Source organism: Oreochromis aureus, linkage group 1 (genome assembly GCF_013358895.1).
Source record: "Oreochromis aureus strain Israel breed Guangdong linkage group 1, ZZ_aureus, whole genome shotgun sequence".
Lineage (NCBI taxonomy): Eukaryota > Metazoa > Chordata > Actinopteri > Cichliformes > Cichlidae > Oreochromis > Oreochromis aureus.
The window spans coordinates 32,810,424-32,832,917 of record NC_052942.1 but is presented as its reverse complement, the minus strand read 5'-3'; the positions used below and the strand labels follow the sequence as shown (position 1 = coordinate 32,832,917).

The following is a 22,494-nucleotide window of genomic DNA, read 5'->3' as shown; positions in this document are numbered from 1 at the left end:
GGATGGTAAAAATTTATTTCCTGATTGAGATGACAAAAATAGTCATTCATTTCCAGGAATATTTCCTATCAGATATGAAGCTTTTTCTGACAGTTATTCATGGGACTTCTACCATCTCCCATCATTTTCAAAAAATTATTCAGAAGCCAAAAGCAGAGACTGCTTTTTTCCATAACATGTATAAAAAGGTGTAAATTATCATTTTATTTAGTCATGTTTAAAAAAAAAAAAGACGAACAAAGACTCATTTTCACACCCAAATTTGTTTACATTGATGGAAAACAGAGTATACTTACATCCCCAGCAGCGAGCAGGGCACCGTTCGCCTCGGCCATGTTCATGTAGTTGTTATTATTCTGGAACTGGAAATGAAAACAAAGAGAAAAAAAAACACAATCAGCCGAGTGGTGTCCAGATAACATCCAGTGTAAATCAACTCACTTCCCTCTCATGACCAACACCTGTCACTCAAACAGATTGTCACACATGGCTCTGAATATTTGCACACTGGGTTAACCCCTGTCTCTACATGCATAAGCACATTCTGCCACTTTGCCATTATTGTGACATGATGAGAGGCATTTGAGAGGCCCTGGCCAATTCAAACCAGGGTAATGAGAATCTGGTCCAGCTATTCAGCTCTTATGGGATAGCAATTAAGGATATGTTTGCATCACAAAGCCAAGTATCAAGATGCAGTGGCAGGTTATTAACTTAAAATAACCTATGGGAGAGGAGTGATACTGGGGGGAAATAAGGAGGTAGAGGGTGTTTTTATTATGGCTGGTGTACATTTTAGGTCAACGGGAACATTTGACTAAGTCCATGTTCATGAAGAAACTAATTTCCCCCTGATCCGTTACAAAAATATGCATTCTACTTCAGCATTTACATATTAATAGATATAGTCTTTAGTGGTGAGTTAGAGCCATACTCTAAAGACACATTAGTGATTAAGGGAGCTGATAAGCTATCAAAACCCTGTACTTTGGAAAGAAATAACATGTTTTTACAACATTCCCCCCGCCCCTACCAACCCCCACATAGCCTGTTGGCAAAATGGCAGCCACTTCCTTTCTTCATAGACAACCATGCTGACAGGTAGGAACAATGGGACATAGAATGAAGAATTATGGGCTAGCAGCTGGGCCCACGAGCACAATGCACCTCTCTGTGAGTGAGGAGAGCAAACCCCAGCCTACACAGCTCAGAGGAGAAAGAAACGCAGCACGTTTGCGTCTTCATGAGAACATTTTACCTGTTTTTAACAAAGCTCTGAAGTCATCTCTTTTGTATGTTTATTACAAAGTCACTCTCTTAAAACATCATGAGAGAAAAAACTAATAGACGGGGGGAGAGGGGGAGAGGGAACAGAAAGAGAGCGAGGCAGAGAGAAAAATGCTTCTTATCAGAGCAGAAGCCAAACAATAGTGGAAACAAATTAAGATCAGAGCAAACTGAGAAGTGCATTAATATATTTTCTAGCCCTTTGTGTTTTTTTTCTATACTCTTTTTCTTCTGAGTGGTTAGTATGCGAATGTAATTACCGAAAGAACTGCTGCTAATCAACTGCGAATGGTATCCATTAATTAGTCTATGCCCTGGAGAGAGAGTTGAGAGTCAGCAGCAATGTTAACAGTGTTGCGCACCAATGAGAACAGGGAGCCACAAGCTCCACTAGCAGTTGCTGAAGCAGGTGGTTTGAGCCACCTAGGCTTCCAGTGCCATCTTACCTGGAGCTGTCCTACTAAACTATATCCGACTCAATTACTTGAGTTTACATGTTTGAACAAATGCATGAAGACACACACACACACAGACTCACGAGCCTCTGCTGGAAAAATAACTGTCAATTGCTGGCACTGCTTCACTTCCCAGCTGTGTGGAACTTCGAGACATGACATGGCTAGGTTACGTCAGCTACTCAGCTTGTAATTAACCTTATGCTGGGCTTATCTTGGAAGTGTTACTCCGTTCCCCTTCTTCTTTTAGATAATAAATTGAAGTCTCAAAGATATCCTTCTCTATTCAAGCACTAGAACATTGTTCTGATTGTGGGGGAGATATGGCTTCATGCAGGGCTGCTTCCGCTTCTTCTTGCACTGTGCCTGAATGAAAGATTTTTTTTTTTATTTTTTTTTTTTAAAGGGGGGGGGCCGCCAGTTGCTCTCCAATGCAAATAGTTGACTGAGAATTTAGAGGGGAAAAAAATTCACAGTGAAAAAGAAGGAACTTCTGATTTTTACTTTGTTGCCTTGAAATAAAGAAAAATAATTTGCCCTAGACTCCATGCAAACTTCCTGCTCTCATTAATAGCCATTTTCAACTCAATTACTTGAAATGTTACACCAATTTTTAAACGAAGAAAACATCACAAGCATGTTTGTGAAAAAAGTGTGTGTGTTTGTGTCTGTGCGTGCGTGCACACCAATAAAACAAATATCACACAGAGGCATCCCTGAACTGTAAACTGTAAAACAAAGATATTGATCCAAATCACTTCAGCTTCATTACAGAAAACATGATCAAGTCAAGTCCATGTGCCAATTAGTAGTGTTAAACTCCCTGGGCTCTGTCTCTCTGAGTCATGGTTTATTGTGTTTCCAGGCCCCTTTAAGAGCAGTTCAGAATCTCCTCAGAGAACTGTGCCTAACATCCCAAGAAATGTCCCCAGTTACCAGTATCAATCTTCACCATTAAAAGCTGTACCATGTCGGGCCGGAGGCCTCGACGGACAAGCAGAGCAGGGAGTGGAGATTGTTATTTTTATTCCCAATTCATTTCTGGGGTAGGGGGCATTTTGTGCCCATGTTTGCGGCAGTGCCGATTGAGTCAAATGCCAGATTAAATTAAGTGTGATTGGAGGGACCGAGCAGTTGACGGTAAGGGACCATGCTAAAATGGGTCAGTGTAGACAATGAAGGCCCTGTAATTAAAATGATGTGACGAGCTAGAAGAGAGCTGTGGCTACCATGTGAAGAGTCAAACAACTGTGTGCCTGCCCATATGCAGACCTATATGAAAAGTTCGGGAAATCTGAAGGATGGGATTACTTGATTTTTGGAAGATAAAGGCTCCTAAAATACAACAAAATGGCTGTAAATGTCTAGTACTACAGTCACAGCCCAGACAGGTTTGCTACTTGCAAGAAACCAGCCTCCTCAGTCTTCCCAGTTCCAAAAAAGTCAGTTACGTACTTGGGCTTTGCTTCTTTCAGCAGTGGGGAATCATGAGGAAGCCATAGAAAATGGTGCTTTAAAATAGCTTTGGGGTAGAAGGCTTTTATTAACAGAGTGAATTCACAGTTAAAGGTGCTCTGTAATACGAACTGTGCTAAGAGTCAGACATGGCTACACGGCAGCATAAAATGCTGGGTTCCCAGTGTTTTTATTTCGCCTTCTGCACCACCAGCACATTTCTTCAATAACTGTTTAACAGGAGAGAATTAAGAGCTTACATGGACCCTGATCCTGAAGTGAAAAGACTCCAATGTCTGAATAATCACAGGCATTTAGAAAAGCCAAGCAACCTTGCAGCGAATAGGATACGTGTGAATTTCTAGATTTTTCTACAAATGCAAAGTATTGCTTTTCTTATTCGTCTTCAGACTAGATTTCAGAGATTTTTTTTTTTTTTTTTTTTAAATCGCAGTGAAGGTTTCAGTTATTCATTATCAGAGACAGTAGTACCAATCACAATTTAAACATGTTTTTTTTTTCCTGACTAAAGCCAGTGTAATTTTGCTTGATTTTTTCCCAGCTATCTTTTAAATCCCACTGCAAGAACATTTGTATGAAAGAATGTCCAGTGGGAAATAAGGTGTTTTACAGCTATTACAGCAAACAAAATTATTTCAACCTCAGGGTGAACACAATATTGCACCAACATGACCCCCTCTCACTCCCAATATGATGGAGTAACCACACAGATCCTATCAGTAAACATGAACTGGACAACGAAGAATCCACAGAATACAAGCCTGAAGAGCCTTTGATAGCACAGCTGCCTTCTCTTCATGCATACAAATGAAATGTGCATATGTTTTGGTGCAAACATCAAATATTGCTTTATCAATGGCAATTAAATGATAAAGCATGACTGGGAAAATGCAAGGTGACAGTTTTCACCAGAAAAGGGACAAACATAAAAGAGTGTTTTCTTTTATTTTCAAATCAGCTTCAAAAGACTACTGCTACTTGGTTTTACTGTACAATCATAAAGTTATAATATCATAGCTGTCTGTCAGCAGGTAACCAAATTGGACACATTCTTGCTCCGTACTGAAAACCGCCAAACTAATTCAATCAAGAGCCTGGGCTTTTCCAGAAGCAAATCAACTGCTGACAAACGATTTTACAGTTCAGCTTGAGCTCAGTAATCACAGCCTAGCATGTGTTCTCTGGAACATGACACTTGTGCTAATATGTTCTCCAGTGGTCTCCATAAAAGACAGTGAAAACACCACAGTTAAAACGCAATCTTCGATCCCAAGTAGCCCACTGTAATTTTCTATGTATTATTTTATGCAATTTCCTTTAAGGCCCTGCCCATAACCAGGTTTAGCTAACTCTCACACTGAGTGCAGGAGGCTGGAGATTCAAAAGAGCAGCACTGTTTCCTTCCCTGCAATACTGGTCGGGCTGTGTTGTAGCCTCTGGGAAAGTTATCTTCCAGAGGTACTCCTCACCAAATACATGCTCATTTACAACCCAATTCAGCATAAACACTCTGCAGCTGCGTCTCTGGTGATCACAAGGCCTATTCATGCACAGCAGGCCACTGTGCATGCAGAGGCAAGCTGACATATATAGATATATTTCCTCCTATGTGTGCAGCAGTCAATTTGTAAAGCAACTCCACAACACAGCATGTCCACACAGTCAGCTAGCAAGCTGTGTTCTGATCTGCGGGCCGAATCGATTGGTAATTCAGTTTAAAGCTAAAATCATTACTCCCCCCAGTCCAGCACTGTCTTCCACTATTAAGACTGCTAGTCCTTAACTACATAAGGTAGCATTGAGGGGAAGTTCATTGAAAGCATCTCAGTCTTCCTTTGCCTCTCAGTGGTAGTACCCCTACAACAGTACAGAGAAGCTGGTGTGAGAAAAAGTGGGATCTGAACTAAGCTGATGACAGTGTTGTTCAGGCTGTGTGGTGATTACCTTCCCTTCACACCACACAGACCACTATAGTCTCAGCTAGAGGTATCACAGCTTGCTTTACTTTAGTAAACACTGACCTGGAGGAACACTTTTCAACCCTTGCACAGATATCAAACCTCTCACAAAAAGACTGTTTCCTGGCCACAGAATGGTAGTGATTCTGCTCCGGTGACGGTGAGACACGTTTATTTAGCATTCGATCAGAGAAGGTTAAACAGGGATCTTTAACTTTTGGACCGTGTAATCATTAAAGTCTCTAAAATAATAAACTTTAGGGCATCACAGATGGGGTTGTTTTAAGCAAACCCAAAAGCAGAGCCTCTGTTCTTTAAATTACTCCAAACGGTAAAGGAACACTATAATTCCGTCACAGCGCATAAAAATAAGTTTGCATGTCCAACCAAAATGACAAGCTTAACTATCAAAATAAAGGAAAAAGTTACAAGTGATTTCACAGCTCAGCAAATATATATTATATTTTTTCAAGCTTCCCAGTCATTATGGCTGTGTTGAAAGACAGTAAAAGGCGAACTATAGTTTGTGTATTCAGCATGTTCCTTTGGGCAAAATTTATATTCAGCGCAGACACGGTGTATGAGAGCGATAACACGGAGACACAAAAAGACCAGAGTGAAACAGCATTTCTAAAGTCAGCCAGAAAAGCTGTCAATGACTAAAAGTAAACATCTGGCATATACTGCATCCGTTTATTTTAGTTTTTTTGTTTGTTTGTTTTTTTTAAGAAGACATTTGACCACAACCACATTTTTAGAATGGCTAACAGATCAAGTGACAATGTGAATTACCGATTTCATATTGAAATTCAGATTTTTCCAAATACAATAACTGCTACTAAATACAGATTCCACAAAAAGACTTTACAATGTATTTGTCATTCACCTATTCTCTCTCTCCCTCTCTCTTAGACACACGAACAACAAATTAAAGGCAGTGGAGCTGCCATGCATACCTACTATTAGAAGGAACTGGGTGCTCAGCGTCCTGCACTTGGGCATGTAAGGAGACCAAGGATCAGATCTCCAACCCTGCAATTATTGGACAATCCACTCTACCACTTGAATTATGGGCTCACTAAATTAATAGGATTTGGTAACCACTATGCTAGGAGTATAATGCTATACTAGATAGTAGATCTGTCAGGTTGTATTTATGCACAGAGTTGCTTTGAGGTGTCAGGTATCAAGGGCATCAACACATCTTTAGCAGGAAATGTATAATAATTATAGAAAACGTCATCTCAGTTTAGTGTGTTAGGGTGCTAACATTTGCTAATGAGTACTATACACATGGTTGTCACAGCTAATAGAAATGGGTCATAAAACAAAGGAAAACCTGGTGCAAAACTGTTGCTACCATTGGGAATCATGAATCTATGGATGTATGTGGGATACAAAATTCAACAGTACTCCGTCCTGCATCCTGTTGAGGTAATCGAGTCTGGAGTAAAGGGTAGACTGACTAAAATGGCCAATGTTAGAGCAGCAATGCCTACATGACTAAAATTAGTCCTTGTTACCCTTATTTTATATCATAAACGCAGCCCTTTGCTTAAAGATATAAACTTCTCAGACTTCTGCTTTCTTGTGTAAATATGGACTTTTAAGTGTAATTTACAGTAGATGTAGCTGGACTCATTTTATAACATAGTCACAGCTAATATCACCGCACTAGTTACACAGTAGACCTAAAAACACACAGAGGTTCTCCATGGCTACTGTTTTCTCTGAGGCCTAAGACTTGCAAATGTTGCCAAAACAAAGACAGTCTCAGGATTCGTCATAATGGACCAATAGCCTGAGCTCAGCAGCCTCAATAGTATGCAGGTCAACATCCAACATCCCATTTTTTCCCTGGCTGTTGAGTCTGCTATGTACTCTCAAGAGCAAATCCTAAAAGAAAGCGCGAGCTAAATGGGGTTCCATCTTTGATTTGGCGGGGTGCAAAGCCATTGGCCCACAGCCACAAAGGAGCTTAGGCAATGGAGAGGGCCTCAGAAACATGGTGTAGCTTTCTCACAATTGCTGCTGTTGCATGGACACACGGCTCTTGAGGAAGTAACATGAGAGAGGCTTGTCTTGTTGGTGTTGTCTGGCTTTTACTGCTAAGCCATGTCTCAAGGCTGTTTACTTTCAGCAGCTTTGATGCAACTCCAACTCAAGATGGTATCAGGGTGTGGATTTTAACTCAAGCTTGTCCTGTTCTGCTTGCCATTCTTCTACTTCAGAGCACAAGGGTGCTATCAGGTTAAAGAAGCTAATAGTAATTTTTTAAAAAAACGGTCAAATGTCAAAAAGTAGAAGAACAGCTTTGTGCCAGTGGAAACAGGTTTGCTTCTGATGGCACTAATGGTTGTACTTTTTTCCTGATTTGTCAGATGGCTTTGTCACTAGGACTTCACATAAAGATCCACTGAAAGCTGCAGGGAGTGGAGCATAGACGTTTTCTTTTTTTTTTTTTTTAATTCCCTGTGTGCTGTTACTGACTAATACAATCATTATGAATGGCTCTGGGAATGTGCACAGTCAAGAGCTTTTAGTGCTGGACTCAAAACAATCCTCTATTTCTTATCTGCTAATGTTGGATATAAAATGATGTAAAAGCCTAAAGTGGTGAGAGCATTAACATCAAACTATTCAGTCCATTAAAAGCCTAATGTATTCTATAGCGTGTTTTTGAGCAATGTTATCAAGTAATTAGCCCAGTTTAACAGTATTTAAAGCTATCAAATATAAAATCTATTTCTTTCTTTTGAGAAATGTTTACAAAAGGCATTAACAGCAAATAGTAAACTGGAGGGTTAGTCCCATTTTTTCCCCCATTTCATAGTTATTTCTCATCATAATTCTCAAGCCCATTAAAATCTTCATGTATGCAACCTGTGTCTTTTCTGTTATTCCTAGCAGAAGACCAGTATGCACAAACCAGCCAGTTGTTCAATCTCTATAAATCTGAAAAGCACAAACTGCTGAGCGGTGACTCATATATCAGTCTATTATATACTACAGGGCTGACTGTATTAAACAAATGGCTAGGCCTGCAGCTGGAAAAGAGAGGCAATATAGAGAGAGCAGAGGTTATTGTCTAATTTAAATCTTGGCTGCTTTCCCAGAACTGTACCACATTCCAATTTGTGGCTGTGTTGCTTGGCGCTACTGACAGAGGTCCGGCTGCAAATACTCTCGGGCTCCTCTCCAGAAATGTGTCTCCAAACTGACAATCAACAAGTTGGCAGAGATTAACGGAATGATGGGAGCAAATTAGGTAAAATAATGAAAATGCACAAATATAGATGCCGTGCTCTGTTATTTTCTTCCACCTGTGGTTGCAATAATGTATCTATAATCATTAAGACTTGATGTGCAACAACACAGGCTCATAAAGAAAGCCAGTACATTGCTTCTGTAATGTCTTTGAGTTCCATAATGAAATAGCAGCTGGAAAAGACATCTGTGAACACATAGTAGTTACAGAATGGTTGAGTGAGCTCTTAGAAGCAATTAGCTGTTTCAAGCATTTTCTCCTTGGCATACTATTGTCCGTTCATCTGCTAGATTGACAGCACACCAGGACATCATTAGCAAACCTGACAGCTGTTGAGTCGCAGGCATTGTTTTTCTTGTGACAGCCACCATCAGGCTAAGTGCTTCACTAGTGTTTTTAACAGTATTTAAACTCAAAATGTCACTTTAACATTTCCTACTTCAAAAGCAGCGTGAGATTAAGATACCAGCTTTGAATAATTACAAACACTAAGCCTCAACTTTGATTCCGTATCATTGCACTGACATTTAAAAAGATTCGGAACAAAGACACATTACACATCTTTTAGTCATAATGCAAAAATTATTCCTCTCCTCTGTGTAAAAAGACAGGTTGGAGATCAAAGGCGTATGAAAAACCTAGAGGTCTGCTGTGTGTGGAAGTGGCATTTTTTTTATTTTATTTTTTTTAAATAGAGAAGATAAGTTAGGAAAGTGTTTACACAATTTTTTAAACAAAAACTAATGCAAAAGCATTTGTTTAATAAGACTTGTCAGTCTGTGGCCAATCAAAACCAACCATATCTGGACTTAATTTCCCTAACGATGGTATCACACAAGAGAAAATTTCTGATGAAAATAATCATATACGTTGTACCTGTAAAAATCCTCCCTGTACAGGTCTGTTTATTTCTGCTTTGACAACAAATCCCTTTGAGCACTTTTATCTAATTTCAGTGCAGTCGGCTCAGGGAAGAAAAAAAAGAAAGAAAAAAAAAAAGGGGGGGGGTCACTGACATTTTCTGTATTTGAGCCTTGCCCTCTATTTTAGGACCATGCTGAGTTCTTCCACTAAAATAAATGAGAGCACGACAGTCTGCTCTGAACTCGCACCTTTCCGTGCACATGTTCTCCCATCACTCTTCATTTATCTTCATTAGGTTTGTTTGACCCATCACCAATCCTCTGCCAGTGTAAATATAAACACTACAGTCCGTAGAGATCATCTTTACGTGTGATATCTTGCAGAGGTGAAGAGCAGCTGAATGTAAATGGCCGACATTTATGTGAAAATGTTTCTCCACCCACTCTGGAGTATTCGTGTAACAAACCTCGAAAGATAAATTCCACCGATCCAATTAATCAATATATAAACAAAGCCTGTAATGAGAAAAATCAGTGATTTCAACAGGGGGCGCCATGCTGTAAACTACTGACTACAGGTTTAAGCAGGAGTGGGGAACAGAAATCCCACTGTCAACTTGTCATCGGCTAATTTACCTGGAGCCAGAGGGGGAGATTCACTGGACACATAGGGAGAGTTAATCTCTTCATTCATCTTTCGCTAAAGAGATCGACCCAATTAGCTTGCCACATTGACTGACAGCCCTTGTGTCTGCTTTTCTCCCTCGACTTTTCCCTTCCTTTTAAAAAAAAAAAAAAAAAAAAAAAAAAAGAAAAAGAAAAAGAAAAAAAAATCAGGAGTTATGCAGTTTATGCTGGCCCCGGCTGAAGGCTGTGAAAATTATTCGAGAGTACTGTACAACAGTGAAATAATCATGATGGCTTTATTCAAATATGTCGAGTCTGAAATATTCACCACTACAATTTGCTGTGACTGATTAGCCAATGGAAGGGCTGCTTGGGGATAGCTCTCCAGAGCTCTGTAATTGAGCGGATTTGACTTGGGAGAGTTTTTCTTCTCCTGATAACTACACATTCCCTTTTGAAATGTACTTTTCCTTTTTTAGCCTTTCCTGGGAGCCAGTGAACATCAGAGTTCTAACGCTTGCAGAAACAGCATGTATGTAGGACAGTTTATATTCTGATCGTCATCTGTTTAAAATGTGACTCCACATTGTGTGGATTTAATCATTTCCCACTGTATCACTGGTTGAAGGGCAGAGAGTGCAGAGACATCAGATCTGTAACCTCAAAGATCAGGGACAACAATAGCCTGAAGGTCTGCCACTGTGACCATCCATTTGACATAAATCTCTATGTTCCAATACAGATATTGTAGTGACAATTTCCCGAGTGCAGCTTTATATTCTGCAGGTGGTGTATACAAGTGAGGACTCGCAAACCAAAATTAGGAATAGGAAACAGCGCACTGAAAGAAAGAACATCAAATGTGTAACAATGAGCCGTTTCATTTTAATTCTGTATGCATAATTATAACATTAATATGTCAATCCTGATTTTGTCCGGTCCTGGAGACAAGAAAGGCTACATTTACAAATATCTGTGTGCCAAAACGTACTGAAAACAGCTTTCTTCTTTCACATTAAATCTCATTTATTTTCTACAGGAGGAAAAAAAAGAAAAAGATGTTGTTATTCTTTTTCAAAAACACACCACTAATGCTCTGGGGCATGGTTTGTCATTGTTATTCAGTGCTCGCTCACCTACACTTAAAACATGATCCTTCTGGATTTTAATTAAGCACCAAGGTACCTCCCAGGGGGTTCTGGCTTGGCAAAGGAAACTACTTTGATTTATGTACTACTTTGTTGTTCCTGCTTCAAGCTTGCATGTTATGAGAGACTGTGGTGATGAATGAAAGAACTGGGCAATTATTCTTATTTGTTAATTAGTTCCTGTTGGGAATGCATTATTGTGGATTCCAACACTAAAAGATGAACACATAGCTGTCCCTTTACCTTTCAACAGCTATGTTAGGACTGAGAAAACCGAGTATCATGCTACAAGCTGGGTACATGTTCGTACATGTTTGATTGAAATTGAATGTTAAATCAACTAAAGCTGTTAGGAATTTGCCTGATTGTCAAGCATGCCAGCAGAATAATGCAGCAATTTACATGCATCCCACTCTGCCCACCCCACCCACACAGCAGAAAATGGTACAAATCAGCAAAAATACTTATTTGCAGAACCCGATGCAATGCTATTTCAACAGCAACACTATTCAAACAGAATTTACTGGCTGTTAAACAAGCAATTAACAACAGCTCGAGAACATTTAGTAGAAGTGCCAATTACTGATAAACCTCTCAGACTTGGGGATATAGGAGAATTTGACACCATAGTCTTATGCATTAATGCACAAGGCAAAACAATAAACCCATAAAATATTAACAGCCGCATTCAAATCAAAGTGGGAGCTGACGACAAATCTCTCGGTGTCACTTGAAAGGGAAGTTGGCCAGGCACCTCAGTGACACAAGGATGGTTTAAGAGGAAGACCTTGTGCAAGCTCTGCTCTCCTGGATGCATATCAGAAGCTAATGGAGTCTCAAAACTACAGGGGTGCTGCGGGATTGCCACGATTAGCTCGTGGAACTGCTGAAGGTCACCACTGCTGAGCTGAGCAGCCACAAGCCTTCATAAAACCATGCAGCGTATCATTATTTTCAAAGTGTTTCATTATGGACGGTTAACCTTGGCTAACTCCAACCTAACACTTTAATCAGATGCCTGTAATGCTTTTGAAACATTGTAATCATTCAGTTTCTCTTCTTGTTTATCAGCGGGGGAGAAAAATAATATTGGAACTCCTTAAAAAAAAATGTTTTCCAAGGTTGTGCAGGTACTTGAAAAGTTACACTATTGAGTCAGAACCACCACAGATTAGAAACTAGATCAGTTGCCTTGGAAGGAATGTCATTTAAATGAATTGTCAGTGGCTGTCCGCAGAAGGAAAGCCCTGGCCAATGTAAAGGCCTCACAGACCTTGATCTTGTTTCTACTTCTGCCATCCCACACTACGACCACATGCAAGAGCTCACAAGCCAGCAGAAACATATATGCACATGACAGTAAACAAGGACATGCTGTGAATGAGCCTCAATTTCACCTCACAGAAATATCAGAAGTTGACTCAAGAATTTCATGGCCCCCATTCATAATCCCGCAATTGAGGTTTCTGGAGAATGGACCTTTATTATGTGGTTGGAGCTTTTACTGAGGCTGTGTCCATTGTTCCTTTTTATCGTGGAACTGAATAAAAACTAGATAGATTCATGAATACTGCATGATTTTCATCAAATAGAAAATCTCTTGGAAGAATTCTCAAAGCAGTGTTATTTCAGTAACATGTTGAGAGCTGTTTATTCAAATGAGGACAGCTGATGGGCAATTATAACCAAAAGAATAATGTCAGATGGAAGACAAGAGGTTTTTTTCCCCCCCATTTTGTTTTTTTAAATGCTGAATATTTTTAATTTGCGTTCCCCACAGGATCTACTCCTGACAAATAGAGATTAAAATCTTTCTGGATTTATGGCAGGCATAAAAAAAGCTGTCTGTTGAGGGCTAGGAAAAGATTATCATCCTAGATCAATATTGAAAAAGTTCAGTGTGCCGTGTCTCATTCTTCAGGTCGGGTTTGCGCAGAAATAAAGAGTGATGGCAAAACAGACAGCTGAAATACAAGTTATTGTTGTTGAATTCCTGTGGCCTTGTTAAAGAAAATGGATACAAAGACATTTCTGACAAACCAAGGTATGAAAGAGATATTACAGAACAAACATTTAAGAAGAGCCGTTTCACTCCCCTTAGGGACTAAAAAGAAAAAGACAATCCTCAAGCAATCAGTGCTGTGTAACGAGAGCTTGATTCACTGCAACTGAATAACGATGACAAAAAATCTCCACAGTACTCATATCAGAGGATTTCTATCAGTCTTAAATATGTTTATAGAAGATTGAATCAAGCTGCTGCAGGTTGAGATGGCAGATTTTTAACTCAGGGGACTATTAAAACTCTTGTTTAAGGGGTAACGCAGGTCTGTAGGCGGCAGTATTCCTGCTATGGTAGTTACTATATGAACAGAAATTATCATCTAACTGACTCACACTTTGTTTGAGACATCGTGTAAACAGGAGACAAAACGGTCATCAAGGTTATATATTTTACCAGCAAGTGTCAAATACATCTAATTTTTAAAGGAGTGCTTTCATCGTTTCCTGCATGATAAACAGGTTTTCTTTCAAGTTACTCTTCCTTGAACTCTGATGCAGTTTTGCTTGAAAACATGCCATCCATTTCGCCATTCAAATAAAAGTTTTATTTACCTACATTATTTAAGCTCTTTGTCCAACGGGTCTAAGGGATATTTGCACACCTGCTACTATTGTCAGTCCTTTTAGTGCAACCTGGTAACAAGCTGCATTATGGGAATGTGTGATGTAGGAGGGGGGGCAGCAGAAAAAGGGAGGATTAATCACACTGTGTAACAAGTAATACTACACACCTGCAGCTCATAGCGCTGTAATGAGAGAGAAATTCACACTCAACCTGATATATGAACAAAGGTTGGGATCATGAATAATAATATCTATGACGAGGCTGGTTTAGTTTTAACAGTTAAAGCAAACGGAAGCATATAACAAATTCAATCCCAAACCAAACCTAAGCTTTCCCATTCATTTATCCCCTTCAGTAATATCTCAGTTTTGAATAGTTTTCAGTATTTATCTAACTCAAAGGTCATTTAGATGCAGAAATTAGGAAAAGCTCAAAGAACGAAGCCTAAATGTGAAGATAGAAGCAATAAATTCAACCTGCACTGCTAAGAAAATATTACCCATAACTGTATGAGACATCCATCAGTGGCCTGTGCTCCTTACAAAGAGCCAAAGGCTTAAGTCAAGCAAGTCAAGTTAAAAGGAAAACAGCAGAATGTTTTGATACAGTCTGTGAGCCCATTAAGAGAATTGGACATTAGATCTATGAAACATGGAATGGCTGCCTCTCTGGAAAGCTTTAAAAATGAATGCGTCTTAACAGCGAGGCTAACCACTAAAGGGACACAACACTTATTGAATCAGCCAACCAGAAGTGATTGACTGGTCCTTTTGAAACTGCTTAATTCACGGTTAAAAACTGTTTTCTGGAGCACAGGGAGTTTTCCTTCCTGCTTTTAATAAGTCAGCAAGGTTGAAGCTGTCAAAAATTTAATGAGCCAAAACCAGATTAAAACAGTTGATCATAGTGGAAAAATCTCTCTTAAGGGGCTCTGTCTTGAACAAAAATGGGCATAGCATTGACTCCTTCAATATAACTTCTGAAGGTTAATGATATCTTTGGCCTTACATAACTTCAAGGTGCATTACACTAGAAGAGGTTGGTGTTGTTTAAGAATTGTACACAACAACATGCATGGAAGGAACCATCATATTGGTAACATATGCTAACAACAAAACCTCTTAGTTAATCCTTCTTTTCAAACATCGCTTGCCAAAAGCTTTAAAAATCATAGCATTTACTGTTTCATTGATTTCCTGTCATATGGTCAACAAGAATCATAGATACCATTCAATAAAAATATGATCTTGTAGTGCTGTACCTCAGGATTGCATAGTACAATCCCATGAGGATTTGGGTGAGTGCTACTTTGCGCTTCAGGCAATCTCTGCAATGACACAGACACCTTTGACATAACCTCACAACCATTAATTTTTCCACACTGTTAATCATTTTACTTGTTGTTTACATATTGCACCTCTAAAAAGGCAATGCGTACGTCTTCACGTCACAGCTTAACAAGCCTCTTGTACGCCAACTCTGTTTGGTATTTGAGTAAACCCTCAGTCCTATCTTAAGATCATCAAACCCTAAAACTAAATCTCAACCCCCTCGCTGACCTGGACAATGTCATCTTTTCCACTTTTATAGAGAACTCTGTGGTCTAGATGAGTTCCATCTTTTGGTGGATCTCTGAGTTATGGTTGCTTTTTAAGTGAGCCCAGCTCATGCTAATGCTTTGCCATACAACTTCAACATATGTTTTAATGAAGTCAGCAGTGAAATTATTACTGTCATTTTTCATTTGGACTTTAATGATGCATTAACTAATTAGATATTTGAGAAAATTCATAACACGGCTCCACATGTAACTAAGAACTTAAAGATCTAAATGATGTTAATTTACATTTTTTAAAGCAATCCAAATGAGAACAAGTGTTGATTCATCCAGAAAGCAGATACCCAGAAAGTCCTTAAAACACTGAAAAGAAAAAACAACAACTCTTCTGTAATAACTTACCATAATCCTTTGTTATGATTCATGATTTGAACGGTGTAGTGATGTTGTTTACATGACAACACCGTGCATCTGTTCTCTTTATACCACTGGAAGAGATGTTTTTGAAACAGCCAGATAGCTACACATAGTCAAAAGGGAGAATTTTCTGTAGTTTTATTAAGCAGAGCAAGGACAAATAATGGTGGAGTGGATGCTTGAGGTGAAACTATATGCACAAGGAAAGCCTACAGCATAAAGACACTCCATATGCAAGCATGATTTCTTTTTTTGCTTTTAATGTGGTTTCCCCTATTTTTCATTGGACATGAGATTACACAAGCAAGATGGTTCTTGTCTATAGAATGGTGCCTTATGGTTTGTAAATCCACCAGTTGGGAAATAACTTCATAGTGTGAGGTCTGCCTAAATGAACCACGCTGAGTAATGCACAAGGAGATGTAATGAAGTGGATTTATGAGCAGTGATGGCAAGATTACAGAAGGTCTTTACGAGTGCTGATCTGGGTAATGGTCTATGTCTGTTGAAGATTTCAGAGCTGGAGGATTTGTCACATCCACCTCATAAACAAAGTGGACAACCTGATGTTATGTTTTCCACTCTGTTGGATCAGATTGTCATACAGTTGCAGAATGCTTGTGGGATCAAAGCAACAACCATTAATGTTGCTCAGAAGAAATGGCATGCAGAAAATGGAGCTGGGCATTTACAAAATACGTGTAGTGCTGTCTGTCACATATAGCCGTCATTCTTAGAGACAGGAGCTCCAAGTACAGAGTGCGTCTTCGTGTAGAACAAACTAAAAATAACACTCTCTAGTCTCACTGGGAAAATTAGGTGTTTAATAAATCTGCTGAACTACATCTCCTGACAAGCTACAATTAAAGGACTCAGCAAAACACATCAGCTATTCACTTCTTGGACATTTAAACATTTAACATGCACCTTGGAGTCATATCCATCAAGTGTTGAGTTTGACAAAGCAGACAGCCTCCCTGCCCCTCCCCAAGACACGCACACACGGCATTACCGCACACACACATTTAAAGTTGTGTTTGGATATGTTTAGAATGTGTGTGATGAAATGGCACCAGCTGTGTACACTGGAGAGATGCACAAGGCCCCCTGGTTAAGAGAGTTAACCCCTTCCCTCCCGCTGGAGCTTAAGTGACAACAGAGACAAAAGAAACCTGACGTACTATGCTTTGGACATAAGAGGTTATTGCCCAGGGGTTAGCTAATGTGAAGCTACATTAATTCACTTCCCCCAGACCTTAAAATCTGTGTTGTTCCTGGTTTCCTTACATATGCATGTGTCAGTGGAGCCCATATAAACTAAGTAGTTCATGGCCTACGGCCCATTTCCCCCGCTCAGTAAAATCCTTTAAGTGCATCATTTTGGGTCTTGAAGAACTTTCTAATCAGGGAATAACAGCAGAGCTAGTCTGTCATATTATAGCTTGTGGATGATAAAATACAAAGCCGACAATAAACAAATTATCCAGGGTCCTTTATCAATATCTGGTCGAGAAACAAAAAATAAAGCATGTGTAGCTAAAGAGGATTTGTCATCGAGATCATTTCTCAGAAAAGACTTATTATGCTGCACATAAGGCTGTAATCCTTAACAACTGAGTCCAAGTTGATTTGGCACTACCTGTTGTTAATAGTCTGTGGTTTCATGCAACAGCAAACACAGCATGTGCATCTTAAAATCAGTGTACAGTGCAACCGCCAAACTATTAACCCTGTCTTAATCAGTAATCAGTTTGTTACCTTTGCAAGTTAATTGGTTGGTGAAACATGTCTATAGTTTGGATTTTTTTTCCAGACACACAGTCAGCAAATATGATTTTTGAATATATAAGTTGTTAAAATGCTGACAACATTATTAAAAAAAAAAAAAAAGCTTAGTCACAAATTTCTAAGATGTTTAATTATAATTTGCCCTTTCCTTTTAAAATGCTTCATTAAGCACGACTGTTGCATGTCTCTTAACAGCACTACACAGCAACACAGCAGAGATCCTGCAAGACTTTTTCCCCCCTTTTGTAGTTTTTGTTATTCACAAAGGCTATGGAATTTTATAGCAATGTGTTTATCTACATCCCTCTGCTATACTGCCTTTAAAATACTCCAATGTATGGTCAATTCTCAACTGCAATGAATTATAATGTCTCTGTGGTGCTGGTATTAGTTTTCCAAATAAACCTTCAGTGTTAGCACCAATGCAGGTGAGGAGTTTGTATTAACATCTGTTGGTGATTTCTTGGCGCCTGGAGGTAATGAAAGCCCACACTAAATGGATACTGTATCTGAAACATTATTAAACCTTTAGGAAAAAAAGACCAGATGGCCATAAATATGGGAATAACAGAGGGTCTCTTTCAAGAAACCATTAAAGTCAATCACATTTCACTTTTACAAATACCAAAACTAGTTAAATCCGAACAGCTCTTTGTCTTTGGTTTATGTTGTGCCTGACTGAGGAGCTTGCCTAGAGAAAACAAGCAGCCTTAACCATCTTGCATCACTGAAATTTCTTTGAATAATAAATTAGACAAATGAGCTATAAGTGCATATATATGTATGAGCTCATACACTGATTTAAAAGTTTATCAAACCTCAAAAGGGAACTTTTATAAATTTTACCAACTACAACCAGGTGTTCTTAGAAGAATCCAAAGAGCCAGGAAAACCAATAGTCATTATCAGATAAATTGAAAACAACGCTACCTGAAGTAACAACCAATCAGTAAAAGTAGGAGCCTTGGTGTTTTTGCCCTTGAGCATACCTGTTCCGTGTTCACCCTCGAGTCAAGGTAGTTTAAGAGAAATAGACCCCACTGTGACAGCCTCGTCACTCACCCTGCACACGCTGTAGTCAATGTTTATAACCCACAGAAATAAGCCTTTACAATTTCAGTTTCAATAGAGAAACCGTGTTTAATTTTTCCAAACTGCAACAAGGGAATTTTTCTCAAAAAATAGATTTTATATGAGAATTATTCAGCTTTGTGAAGTTGTGGCATGTTTCTCTTCAGCACCTTCATCTCTGTGCCAAAAAAAAGGAAAGAAATGGTAGCTTCATTAGTTATGACTGCAGCACCTAATTAAGTTTGTGCCACTCGCTTGGATTTTTCTGTAAATTTAAAAGAATCTCTGATGTTTGAAAGTGCCTCTGGGCCCTTCTGTCTCTCTTGTCATTAAAATTGAACATTTCCTGCGCCAGCATTTTGAGTGGGTATTGCCTGTTTTCAAATCAAAACTGTAAATCTAGTGAAAGTTTGGCTGTTCGCAAAAGGTGCTGTGACAGCTTATAAATAGATTAAAGAAGTATTGCTTCAGCTCTGTGACTTGTAAGCATGCCACATCTTTTAGATGACTAACCGCTCTGCATTGTGCTACCTTTCAGCAAGCTGATTCAAATAAATTGGAGGCTTATTTGAAAGATGCATGCAAAAGAGCCTATTTGTTCACAGTGGAAAGGCATTGTAATTAGCATGAAATGCATGCTTTGTACTTTCTCTCTTCCTCTTTCCAACGTAACTGGTAGAGATACTGGATAAGCACCTTCTCACCACCCTCTCTCTCACTCTATGCCTCCTTTTGCATTGTGGCCAATTACTGTTACAGATGGAAAATTTCACTTGACCCGGGGATTTTATGAGCAGGAATAAAATCGCACTTCAACTTTTACACCAATTCAAAGCAATGTGGTTAAAGTTTCTTGAGGCTGATGAAGACATGATGAAATTGGGCACATATGACAACTTGGCCAAATGACAAAGAGCTGATGAAACACTGAGACAAACCTGGTAACTGTTTTAAGCAGCATCAGATTGCAAACAGAGCTGCATTACAGGGCTGAATAATTTGAGAGGGGGGTAGTGTGTCTGTGTCTGTGTGTTTGGGGAGGGCAGGGGGGTATCATTGTTTAGACTTCATAAAAAAACTGTTATTTTTGACTGCCACAATGATGTTCTCTCCTGCTGTTATACACGAGAGTCAAGTTAGTGACTGATCACAGGCCTAACAGTGCGCGTGTTACATCACTGACAAAACATTACAAATCATCAACTGTGTTTTACATAAGCTCATAAGCTCTAGTTGCAAGAGTTATTAAACTTCAGCATTGGTTTTATTCACAGCTCGGACACGGTGGCGTTTGTATACAAATACGAGGAAGCGAACAGATCAACATGTAAACAATGCAAATACATCATGCAACCTGGCAGTGGGCAGATAAAACTGTAGTGCACAGTATGACAGTCAAGAGTTTAACCGATGCCATGGGTAAGATAAGTGCACAAAACGGCGCAACGCTGACAATGAATAGATTTATACGGAACAGATAGTGAGCTGTCCATTCCTCTTTCTGCTTTTGCATGCTTTTTTCCCCCTAAAATGTTAATGAGGAATATGATACTTGGAGCTCATTCTAAGAACTGCTTCCAAATGCAGTGAACAACATGAACTGAAGGCGGTTTGAAAATGAGGTTAAATACACAGTAGTTAACCAAAAGACAAACAACCATTTCTTTATCGTGTTCTCATTTTATTTAACTGCATGACGTGGACAGTCATGAAGAAGAGCAGGTACCTGACAGCCTACATCTTTTTTTCTCTTTTTTCTTTTTAAATCACATTTGAACTGTAATGGTAGGATGTTGAGAAACACGGAACCCTAGAGGCAACAGCGCCCATGACTGTGGAGCACATCAGTCTGGTGAGAGTTTAGCAGTGCGACGAGGCAGGTTTGAGCTGGACAAAAAGTAACACTGTGCCGCTACACTTGTCCTGTGCTCCCGTTTCCTTTCCTAATGAACAACAACAAAGTTTGCGGCAAGAGAGGAAAGTACTGATTAGGCGGAAAGAACTCTGATTCAAGGAAGGAGGAAGTGAGTAAGGGGAATTCTAATTAAATCAACTTAATATCGGTCAGAGTTTCAATAATTAAGCTAAAAACAGTGCACTCGTGGTTCCAGTCCCAACGTGGTCGCACAACACAAAACAAGACTACGGCGCGAAACGGGAAGAATTTCTCACCTTATTGAAGTTGTAGTAGCCCAAACAGTGGGCAAAATCCAGGTTTGGTGGATCTCCCGGAATAGAATTTCCACCGGCAGTCGGATAAAATCTTACATCCATGGTGTGTGACGGAGCCGCGCAGCTGTAGTTGTAGCCTGCTCTGCACGGAGCTCAATTTGTTTCTGCCGTTTACAATCCAAGCGCACAGAGAGATGGAGAAAGAAAGGCGGCGAAACTGACCCAATCTTTGTTGGGTTAAACGAGATATTACGGTAAGAGAAGGAGGGGACAGGTAAAGTTTGGATATTCCTCTTTTTACACCTTACACCAGTCGCTTCATTTCTGTGGAAATCCACATGAACGTTGGACTGAGCCCAGGAAGCTGTCCCTCAAAGAGCAGCAGACGCTGTGTGCCCATGCATTTACACACAGCTGCTGCTGTATACAAAGAAGCCACGAGACCGGCGAGTGAGCGTGGGTCCACCTCCTTTTTCCTCCTTCAGACTCAGAGAGGGGGAAGGAAAGGGAAAAATGAAAACTCTAGGAAAGTGGTAATAAATACCACGAAGTAAAGTCCGCGCGTCAGGATAGCGCTCAAAAACGTGCCCGTGTCCTCCGCCGTGTTTCGCAGAAGTTTATCTCTCCAACTTGTAAAACTAGTTGGTGAAGTAGTTTGAGGAAGGAGCAACTAGCTGGCCGCTCGAGCCCATCTGCTAAACACAGCTTTTGTACAACAAGCTAAACAACACTCCACAGATGGTGCAATTAGTGAATGTGATGTACTACACTGAGTATCTCCGTTCAGCCTTCGGCTCTGCCTGTCGTAGTGATGAACAAGGCAAAATGTGTGAACAAGCCAGCCACTCCCCAAACACACTAAGCCACTCCCATGAAAACACTGCATTTAAGTCCATGTGACATGTTGGCATATGATAATTAATCATAATTATGAGTCTGTATGTGTATATTTTGTTAGCATACCTTTTTATGCCCTTTTAAACGGTGACTTTCATACTGAATGGCAGGTTACATCCAAATGTAATTTTACATCTTACTCTGTTTTTACTCTGCGTTACGCTGCCAAAGCCAACAGGTACGATAGCTCCTGCACTTTTTCTCCCGTTTGTTTTTCCTTTCTTCTGCGAATTTTAACCTTCAGTTCAGTTTTTCACCGTAAAGCTTTTACGATCCACGGTAATTTTCCTCCCACTGCTACTGTATTTGATGTTAATGTATATTTTAAACACGTTTCTGTCTGTGGCAGTTTGTCACATACGTTTTCACAACTGACTTTGAGAAGTGTTTTTGATCTTAAAGTCATATTGGTATCGGTCACAGGGCACCGAACAATATACATAATTAGACAAAAATGATACACCAGGTCGACATTAATCCATAGTTCAAGGGTTGAAGAAAACTTTACCTTTCCTAAGCTGGAAGCTTGCAAAAAGAGATGAAAAAATGTAACTAAAATATACTTTTTTCTGGTTGGTAACCTCTACACAAAATATTATAGCAATAGCAGAAGGTTCTGTGGATTCAAAACATCTGACAAAGGTTTAAATAGTCATAGACTTCAACACTATATTTGAATTTGGATAGCTTTACTTTAGACAAGTAAAGATCTTAAAACTGGTTAGTATTATGGTATAAACAACTTGAAAAAGAAAAAGGCAAAACAACTAGAGATTTATTCCAAACGATCAGAAAACTGTGCTTTTTGTTGGCAGTAGTGAAGTGTCTTTTCAACTGGTTAAATTCCCATGGTAAGTTAAGCTGAACTAGTTGGAAGTTT

General features: G+C 39.4%; 1 protein-coding gene across 1 annotated transcript in view; it reads right to left on the bottom strand.

Annotated features, from left to right (window-relative positions):
• Nucleotides 1-21,513, bottom strand: part of tox3 (TOX high mobility group box family member 3) — a 37,977-nt gene extending 16,464 nt beyond the window's left edge. Inside the window, exons 1-2 of the mRNA XM_031746404.2 lie at nt 20,718-21,513; nt 297-362 (exon numbers count right to left, since the gene is read on the bottom strand). Of these exons, the coding sequence (XP_031602264.2) occupies nt 297-362; nt 20,718-20,819 (168 nt within the window). The 5' untranslated portion in view covers nt 20,820-21,513. The remainder of the gene's footprint in view (nt 1-296; nt 363-20,717) is intronic.
• Nucleotides 21,514-22,494: the final 981 nt, after the last annotated feature.